The sequence below is a fragment of the Stomoxys calcitrans genome, chromosome 1, assembly GCF_963082655.1.
Source record: "Stomoxys calcitrans chromosome 1, idStoCalc2.1, whole genome shotgun sequence".
Classification (NCBI taxonomy): domain Eukaryota; kingdom Metazoa; phylum Arthropoda; class Insecta; order Diptera; family Muscidae; genus Stomoxys; species Stomoxys calcitrans.
In genome coordinates, this window is record NC_081552.1 from 159,592,604 (window position 1) to 159,602,927 (window position 10,324).

A 10,324-nucleotide genomic window follows, 5' to 3' on the forward strand; every position below is an offset into this window, starting at 1 on the left:
TTCCTTACATTGTACAGAAAAATTGGATTTATTTGAAAAAATATAAGTGACGTGTCAGGAAGCAAAATTAAAAATATTCATAAATTTGTTAATTGTTTGTGTTTTATTTCGTTTTGCACCCTTAACCACGTCAGATTTATGCCATGAGACCCACAATGTATAGTACCGGTCCACCTGGTACTGGTCTAAGGATTGGATCAGTGTGTCGGTCCGCACATTGTTAAAAGCCTCTCGATGTCAATGCATACCGCCAATATGTACGTCGTGGCATCGAAGAATTCTTCTATTTTTTGCACAACCTCGTGCAGAGCGGTCTCCGCCGACCTTCCCTTGACATAGTCATGCTGTTTTATTGGAGCAGTTCACTGGATGTCCTACTCTTTCTCACAGTGTCCACAATACGTTGCATGATTTTGATTAAAAAGGACGTAAGGCTTCTATTAGCCTTGCTGAAGGCAAGGGTGGTTGTTGTTGTAGCAGCGTGTTGTACACTGAGGCGGCAGCCCTTGCCGTTGAAGGACTTCATCGGGGCATTTCGGTACGTACAACCAGCTGCCATAGGATTGGTTGTTGTCTACAGACCTAGGTCTGTAGGACTTTGGTCAGGTTTTCGGAGTATATGTATATATATATATATATATATATATATAAGTCCTAGGCACGCTGTTAAGATATCAGTCTGGTGGGGCGCCAGATCGTTGGCCTCCTTCTGTAGTAGCGCCGGAAATATTCCGTCAGGTCCAGGTGACTTAAATGGCTTGAAGCTCATCAAGGTTTCCTTCGACATAAATTCTGTAATGATAAGCCTTCGATCAATCTCATTATTCCAAGATTCCGGTGGCTCCGTGAGTCCCGTCGTATCCTGGAGAAAATTAGTCTTTTTCAAAAGCCTCAACATGTCCTCCGTTGTCTCTGCTCTCACTCCCACGTCGTTTTGTTTTGACATGGGCTTTTGAGAGAAACTTTTTTCATTTTAGCGGCGTCATTAACGCTATCGACCTGTTCGCAGAAAAGCATCCAGGAGGCACGTTTGGCCGCATGATAATCTTATTGTATTTTTTGAGCCGTGTGTTATTAGATCGTTAGTATACAAGAATTCTGCCAGGGCTTTGACCCTCTTATTAATGTTAATAAGTAATGTAGTCAGAGTTCGCACCGCACCGTATTAGTACCTCATTTCCTGTCTGTTTTGCCTTCCTCACCAGCCGTTGCAGCTTTGACGTGGGTGGCGGTGTCGGAGGGCCGAAACAGAGATAAAGTGATGCCAGATATTCTCCACCGTCTCCCTGTCTCATCACTGTTGCATCCGACGTTGACAACTCTGGGGAAAATATATAACTTAAAATTTTAACGCAGGTCCTAGGCCGAGTACCATGGCATGGCCCCCATAAAGATCGATCCTCCGATTGAGGACCTTTCTCCCATAGACAGGTAATTTTTACCCAATTTTCTGAAATTAAATATCCTCCCCGAATATGATGCAGATCGGATCACATATGAACCCATATAAGACCCCTTTATTACCCGATTTTGTTGAAATTTTGAAGAATGATTTGTGACGAGTTGGTTCAAATTCGAACCAAATGTCGATATAGCTGCTGCAGATTCATAATGGTGCATTTTGCGCAATTAAATGTGGATATAGCGATCCTCGTAAAGCTCAAAAGCCCGTTTCGGTTCATTGGACCGATCGCCAACGGTCATTTAAAGACGCCGATAACTCACCTTCTCATATCAAGCATCACATTGCTTGAGTCTTTTAGCCGGTGCCACCCGTCGTAGTCATCCCGTACCAGATTTTAACGAAATGATGATACCCAAGGTTGTAGGTATCCAATGTTCGGCCCAGCCGAACTTAATGCTTTTTTACTTGTTTTAATTTTTGTTGTTGTTTTTTTTTAGTTGGACTGTAGCCAGTGGGCGGTGTTGATTCACCTGTCACTGCACGGCCTGATGTCTCAATATGAGGATCTCTGCCTATCCTTATCTTCCCAATCTTGAAAAAGACAGCCTTGGTCCCCTAGGGCTCCATGCCTTTAGTCTCAGCCAAACTTGTCACGGAGACTTGATGATACCAACCACAAGGAGAGTTCCGTTTCTCTGTGACCAAACCATGGTTTTGCTAGCCCAGTATCCCAATATGCGTTCCGTCGCGAATTTACTGCCCATCCCTTGATGAAGACCGTCTTCTTTGTGAGCTTGGGGATGTTCATCTTTCTCACCGGGTCGAGCTTTGCGCCCTCCTAGGGAGTGTGGATACTTCCGCAACATAAAGATGTCCCCTCTAAACTCGCAGCTCATCATTTGTATGGATGGACTCTCTTCAGAGTTTCACACATGTTCGAAAAATTCGCTCATTAGCCAGATCCTCCACTAGGGATCAATAATATGGTGGAATCCTACCGCATGCACTGCCGATATTGATGGCTGCATAAGTCAGTTCATCAGGGTGGCTCCTTACCTCCTAATTATACGGCCTGTTCTGGTTTTCGAATTCACATCTTTGCGTATATTTTTAAATACCCAATGCTTTTAAGGTTTAAAAAAACTTGGGATTATTTTTATTGGATAGAAATTTTAATAAATTCATTTAAACTTCTTTTCAACAGAATTATACGGCCTGTTCCGGTTTTCGAATCCACATCTTTGCGTATATTTTCAAAAACCCAATGCTTTAAAGTTTTAAAATAACTTGAGATTCTTTTTTCTTGATAGAAATTTTAGTAAATTCAATCAAACTTTTATTTAACAAAATTGGAAGAATTAAGGCAAAGGAAATCGTTCCCGTATAAATATTTATATTTGTGTATATTTTTAAAGAGAGCAAAAATATGTATGTATTTTATATCAACTCAGATTGACATTTCGAGCTGTTGCAAACAAAACAAGATTATTACATCCCATTCCTAAGATGGAGAATATGAAAGAAAAACAAAGTTAATTAGTTTTTTTTAACAGATATTGTTTTAACTGGTGATTGGTGAATTTTATTGACGTAAAATACAAATTTTAGTGCTTTTTGTACATTTGTCATCCAGCGTAAATGCATCTTCAGCAAACTAAATAGTCAAATGGTGATCAAAAGCCACATCAGCAACGTTTCGCTTAATGGCGATGTTTGCCATACCAGTAGAACACTCTTTCGCACCGCCCATCAGTACTACAAGAAGTCCTTTGTGTGCCATACTTTTCCAGATTTTTGCTACCCATTTGTTTATATTCTCCACTGTTCCCTCAAACGTGGAAGCGAGCATATCTTCAGGGGTAAAATGCAAATTACATATCGTTAAAGCATTTTCCAAAGCAATTTCTCGACACTTTCGCACAGCCTCTTTGTTTGAATTAACTTCATCCACACGAACCGGCTTTACTGCATTGTCCGGAAAGGCTTGTTCGGCTTTTTCAATCAAATTTTGAACAATCGAAGGCAGTGGCTTTGACGTTATGATAGCAGTATGACGGTCTCTTTTTGAAGCGTGAGCCAGCATATTATTACGAACTGCCTCGCCACTAGCAGCCAACATTATGTCTTGAAGTCGTTTCTTTTGTATCAGTACTTCATCGCCAAATTCCAAGCTATTGGCTAACTTTAGTTTTACCAATTTCAAGCAAGAGATGGAATCTTCTGTGGAGTCATGGCCGGAAGCATGTTCTTGAATGGTCTCCTTCAAAAACTCAAAAGCCAACTTTTGCAATCTGGCTTTACTTTTCCTCACACCACTCAAATTAAAGCAAACACTTGTGTCTATACAGTACGGATGCATCATGCGCATTGCATTCAAATCACAATTTAACGATTGCCCCACCAATATGGCGTCATCGGGAAGAATATCTCGAACTTCATGTTGAACTTCTGACAAACGTTTGGTAACAGTCCTCATCATTTCCGCTGTTATGCCCGAAAACTGTGTGAGATAGTCTATAATTTTATTGTCTGGCCGTACCATAGATTCGTAAACGGTTTCAAGATTTTCATTCACTATTGATATGCGAGTTAACTCATTTACCCCACTTGAAGTGTGACACATTTCACAATCTACACCGAAGAGAGGACTGCGATTCGTAACAGGAGCATATTGCTTTCGTGTCAACATGTATGAATTGTACTGTTTGCTTAGCTCCCCACGCAGGGGCATAGGATAGCCCTCCTCGATCATCTGCAAGGCGGATAAGAGGAGCTTTGTCCTGGGAAATTTGTCGTTGGGATGTAAATCTTGCACCACTTCCTTGTTTTCTACGGGAAATATTGACTTTATTATCAAGGTTGGATCTTTGTTCAATTCAATGGCTGCTTCCAGAGAGCCATGGGTCTTGACATACTCGAAGGCCTGCACATTTGTCATGGGAACTTGTATTAGTTCCTCGGCCATAACAAACCCATCTTCCTTAACATTTTGCGGCATAATAACTTCCAAGCTCGATTCAAAAATGTTGTCAAGTTTTTGAAATTTGCCCTTATTCGAGAGATAATGGAAGAGTGACAAACCATCCAGACAAACGACCACTGTATGGGACAGACTATCAGGTTCGTCAAAAAAACACCAACGTTCAGGTTTGCACGGTGACTTTCTGCCTAGCAATGCCGCCATTACCAAGTGTTGAATGTCAGTCAAAAATAAAGGTTGTCTTTGTGCCTCATCGACGATAAGAAGGGCCTTTTCTCCAGCTTCTCTGAGCCTCAAATAGGGTACACTTTCTAAAGCCCGCTTCCTTTCACGCAGTTCCTTCTTCAACAATTTATATTGATCTTCGGTCAAATTTAGTTTCAGCATTTCCTCACTATCGGTTGCATCGCTTAGGGTCTTTGACGTTTTTTGTTTCTTAACAATTGGTTCGTCCACATTACTGGAATCGGCCTTCTTTTTACCCTGTTTCTTCTTGTGTGTAACCTGTATTGGCGACATAAAGCAAATCATTAAAAAAACAAGAGATAGAGGCAATGCTGCCACAATTGAACATACCTTGGTGAAACCATCATCGTTTTCAGCACCATTGTCTCTACTCGGTTCAATCGTTCTTTCAGTCATAATCTCCTCTATTCGATCCTGATCATTTGACTTGACGAGACTGGCTAATGCTGCCAACTTCTTTTTCTTTTTCTCCTTGCGTGCAAGTTGTTTGGAGCTCAATGAATGCATCCCTTAACAATGTACTAGCGTTGGTCTCTTTTGTAACTGCTACAATTTAAAAACATCCACTTAATTGATTTAAGTTGTAATTTTGAAGTAACATTTACTTTACACGAACCCAAGAGCTATTTGGTAAATAAAAAAGAACATGTGGATTTTAATACAACAACATCAACAAAAGAAGATGGAATATATATATCGATAACAACTGCTTGCTGCTCAAGAGTTACTGCAAATGCAACGTGTAGACAACCGGCGACATAAAGCCCGAAACTGAACAAGCGTTGTGCTACATTTCGCGCGTAGCGTTGACGTCGAAAAAGATAAAATACACTTGGGGTGTTTTATTTGGTAGCTAGTGGATTCGCTAGCTTAAAGTGAGTTTTCTGTTCAGCTTTTCAGGCGGAATGCTTAGAGATAGGAGATGGGTAAATACCCAAAAGGTATTTACCCGGTAAATTGGGTAAATACACGGGTACTTACCCATTTACGCCCAAAATCTGCGTATTTATAATTTTGCAAAAATCGTATTTTTTTCAGAATACTCAGCTATAATGTAATGAGCCTATAAAAGGAGCATTTTTCATCCTATTTCGAGGAAATTTGGAACAACGAGTTCTGGTACCCCTCTAAACATTTTTTTGAGCACCATCCAGAGCAGACAATATTTAGATATAGCTGCTATATAGATCGATCTCCCGATATAGGGTATTGAGCCCATAAAAGGAGCATTTTTCATGAGATTTTGATGAAATTTGAAACAAAGTGTTTTGGTACCTATTAACCTTTTTTGTTGAATATCGTCCAGATTGGGCCATATAGGGAATGTGAACCAGATTTGAACTATTAGGTACAGAGTACATAAAAGTCGAAGTTCTTATCTGATTGCTACGAAATTTGCAGCAGTAAGATTTGGAAGACCTCTACACATTATTGGCAAATGTGGTGCAGATATGACCATATTTGAATATAGCCCCAGGTTCAGCGGTTAAAGGCAATCAAACTAATGGTATATTTTATCCATTAATCAACTATTAACAACTATATCCACACCCCGGGTTCGAACGTTAAAGCAATTAGCAAACAAACTAATGACAAACATATTTCATCCAATAATTAACCATTAACAACTATATCCACACAGAAAATATTTTACATGATCATGTTACACAATTGGATCAAAGCTAGAGGACAGAGTAGACCTGGGGGTCTACATTGAGAACCGAGGGATTGAGATCTGTTTTAGACTGCCTGACCATAATACGGCCCTACAGGCAGAGATCCGGGCGATCACAGAGTGTTTGAGTGGTGTGGTGCTAACGCGAGGACGTCCAGTGTGAACATCTTTACGGACAATAAAATTGCCATTAGGACAATAACAGCCAGGACGGTAAGGTCACGAACAGTCTTGCAGTGTAATAAACTTGGTTAACCCGAAGCCTTTCGGGACGATGCTGTCCGAGTTAAGGGAGTGGGCGAAGAAGGCGCAAGCAACATTGTGGAACAGCGAAACGGTCGGTAGGACGGCGAAAATCCTATGGGGGGATCCAGATCGTGAGAAGATACGGCTATTACTGAAAGGAAGCAAGAAAAAGGTCAGTATAGCTATTGGTATCATGACGGAACATATAGGACTACGATTTCACTTATGTAAAATCGATGCGGCAAGTGATAGCATGTGTAGGGCATGCGGGGAAGATGATGAGACGTTGGAGCATTTCCTTTGTCATTGCCCGGCTTTCGTGTCTAATATATACCGGCACTTAGGTGGAGACACTATACAAGACATAAACTAACCTAGGGGAGTGGCATGGAAACCAATTATGGATTTCGTTAGTAGCACGGTAATTCAAGTAAGTTAGGAATTCTAACTTAGATTTTCTTTTCGAGGTTACTTTTTGTTGTATTTTGAGTTCACAACAAGCCGATTACTGGTTTAGGTGTATGTCCATGGATCGGATTAATATCTGCACCTTCTTTTCAACCTAACCTACCCTAACAAATTGTATCCACAAAAAGTTAGATTTTGCTCCCTTTTTTAGGTTATGTCATACAAAAATAACATACTAGTGTGATAGCAAAAATGATGAATCGTATGTAAAATGACATTTTGACACACATAATGAAATACCAATAATACATAAAAAATGGCATATCATAAGACAAGAACATGCAGTGTGATAGAACCTTAAGCGGATTTTCTCGCATAGTTTGTATTAAGGCGGATTCAAAAAGGTGGTCTCACACGAGCTGCTGTTAACAACCGGCTCAGTTTTGGATGGTACCATGTTCGTTTTTCACCGTTTGAAACCCACACCCAGAGAAAAGTTGATACGGTATTGACAGAAAAGCAACACCGTATGGTACAAAAACAATACCGGATGGTTTGAATGAAACTTAAAATGATAAGTACCGTATTAATACCAATCTGTTATTGGTTTTAATACCAATCTGTTATTGGTTTTAGTACCACACCGTTATTGATTATTCCACCCCCTAATGAACAAAAAAAAAAAAAAAACTTTCAAAATAACTTTAATCTAATTTTATTTCGACCAACCTCAATTCTTTGTGTTCAACAATTGATTCCATGTCCATTGATTCCCAGAAGTGGTTTTCATATGAATACACCAACACAGCATCGTTTTCCACACAAGAGACTAACATGTTTTTGATATATAATGTCCTCAGAATCTGTACTATTTCCATTTGCTCCGCTTTTGAGTATTTGAACAGGTTTTTACGCACTCAAATTTTATTAAAACATTTTATTTATTTGTATAAAGCACAAAAACACTTCTGAAACGATGACAAGAATACAAATGTGACGCCTTCAATTCTTAATAGCCTCCTTTGTCTGGTATTGAACTGGTACCAAACGGTATTACAAATCTTTGCCAATGATGCGAGCAAAATAATACCAGGTGATAATGCCAAAGGACCGTAATTTTTCTATCAGCGCGTGTTTTTCGCGATTGCTTTTTTGAACACTACGCAAATAGCAATGATAAAATAACAATTTTATTAAAATTTTACCATATGCAATGTGGGAATGTCCTACTGAAATGAAATCAGTTTTTTGCTTTAAAATCTTTTATCTAAAAAAGTAATCGGTTAAAAACGAATATAGTACCAGCCTTATGAAGGTATTAAGACATCAGATTTTTGTTTGCATTCTCTTTGTTGTTATCTTCTTTCCCGCATACCCTGCTAACATTTTTTATCGTGCGAGTCACTAAATCTGCTCTCAAGGAAGTTGAATTACTAATTAGTACCTCTGTACAGGAGGAAACGTGCCACTTGGCGATATAAACCCATGAGTGACTAAAAAAGTCTAAAATTCAATTATCAACGTCATTAATAAAAATTTTTTTTTTGCCTATTGTTTTTTTACCTTTTGGAGTGACGCTTAATTTTATTTCTCTTTCAAATTTATATCTTTTTCAAATCGAGATTAATAGTCGAAGATTTTATTTGCAATGATTTTCCCTGACTAGAATTTGAACAGCCAACCTTAAGATTGTGAGGGGTACGCTATCCCTCTGTGCTACGGGTCTTTCTTCATTGCAGTAGGCTAAGTAAACATAGATTCTCTTGTGTGGGGTTTTTTGAGTTAGCGTCCAAAACAACAACAAAAAATCTATTTTAAAATTTTTAACAATAACAGTTGATTATAAGAACAGTTGATTATAATGTATTTTGTTGTTTTAAATCATGAAATCTCTACACTATCATACAAAAAGGATCTTAAAAAGTGATAATTCTGGGAGGGAGTGAGAAAGTCACTTCCAAATGTTTGGAGGGTATTCTCTGCTCATGTACACAAACCTATACACAAAGGCACACAAATTTCTTTGTTGGCAAAACGGCGATCAGCCTGAAGACAATATGGTGGATGATTTGTGGTTGTTGTACAAATGAGACCACCTTAAATTGTTTCGCCATGAGTTTGTATGAAGAAAAAAGCTATTTCCAATTCGCTAAGCGGCTAATCTTGTCGCCGTCATCATTCAATCTGAATGACAAATCTAAAAGCGGAAGAAGCAATATATTTATTCAATGATGCAAAAATCTAGAATGCAAAAATTGCTTAGGAATTTAGTAAAATCACATTTATGAACTGCCAAAACATTTATTTAATATTAAAAAGACTTGTTTTGTTGATATTTGACTATTTGTGATTTGTGTCAGAGCTGCCAACGTTTAAAGTACAAAGCATTTAGAGGGTAGAGCATTATATTTTTTACATAAGCTAGCGAATCCGCTAGATTGGAATATAAAACAAATCAATAATCAAACTGTTTTGTTGCTTATGTATGGAATACCGGATCAAATAAAACATCGTTTTAAGATCTTAGAAAAAAAATTACATCTGTGTTAACAAGCATTTGATATTTAGATTTATTGCAAATTCAAAACAAAAATAAAAAAAAATTTACCCATCTGTTCGCATGACCTCACCTTATAAGGGCATCCTGCCTTTAAATTCCTTAACAGAATGAGTGCGTTGAGGAGCGTCGCGTTGAAAAATGTAACTCTGTGAACAAATGGTAAAATAGCAACTCGCAAAAGTTAAACAATTTCCAACTTTAACGACCAAAAAACTGCTTCAATTGTGGCAACAGCGAACGACGCTCGGTTTCTAGCGTCAAAGTTGAAAATGTTCTTATTTTTCCTCGTTGTTTTTGTGAAATTTATGTGAAGAGTTGCATGCTTGCAACGCGACGCTCAAAACCAAAGCTCAATGTCCCCATTATGTTTAGGCCTTTTAAAGGGTTGGTATTCTATTCTGCTTTCGGAATAGCCGCGGAATTTTTTAATTGTTTCGTGAGCAAAATTTGACACTCAACATATGCTTTTGTCTCCATACATAAACACATTTCTCTATCCGCACTTATTGTTTTCTACATTTAATTATTTTTCGCAAATAAATTAAGAAAATCGAACCATTGAAACCATTAAAACATACAAAAATTGTGCCGTCAATGGTTTCAAGTGTTACCATTTTGATTAGTTTTGTCATTCTCCTCACCAATAGCAAAGTTCTAATTTCGCGTTTATTTTTAACCAACGTTTCGCCAACGTTGTTTTTTGTATGAAGTTTGACAGAATTCTGCTTGAAAAGCTGAACAGAATACTTAGCTTAAGCTAGCGTATCCACAAGACTGGCAATATTTTATCGACAACTTCCTCAC

General features: G+C 38.4%; 1 protein-coding gene across 2 annotated transcripts; it reads right to left on the reverse strand.

Annotated features, from left to right (window-relative positions):
* Positions 1–2,941: 2,941 nt before the first annotated feature.
* Positions 2,942–5,305, reverse strand: LOC106093275 (RNA exonuclease 5). 2 transcript variants are annotated; one of them, XM_013260327.2, is made up of 3 exons: positions 5,248–5,305; positions 4,962–5,177; positions 2,942–4,889 (listed from the first exon to the last, which is right to left on the reverse strand). In XM_013260327.2, exons 2-3 carry the CDS (start codon positions 5,136–5,138, stop codon positions 3,060–3,062), a joined length of 2,007 nt encoding a protein of 668 aa, XP_013115781.2. In that variant the 5' UTR covers positions 5,139–5,177; positions 5,248–5,305; the 3' UTR covers positions 2,942–3,059. The 2 variants fall into 2 exon arrangements, with proteins under 2 accessions (XP_013115781.2, XP_059216799.1); XM_059360816.1 differs by having other exon boundaries at positions 5,237–5,254.
* Positions 5,306–10,324: the final 5,019 nt, after the last annotated feature.

What these genes read in the sequence shown, in the direction of transcription:
- LOC106093275 (XM_013260327.2), bottom strand. Translation starts at nt 5,138, where the DNA reads ATGCATTCATTGAGCTCCAAACAACTTGCACGCAAGGAGAAAAAGAAA. An exon ending in ACGATGATGGTTTCACCAAG is followed by an intron (nt 4,890 to 4,961) that starts GTATGTTCAATT and finishes TCGCCAATACAG; the next exon opens with GTTACACACAAGAAGAAACA.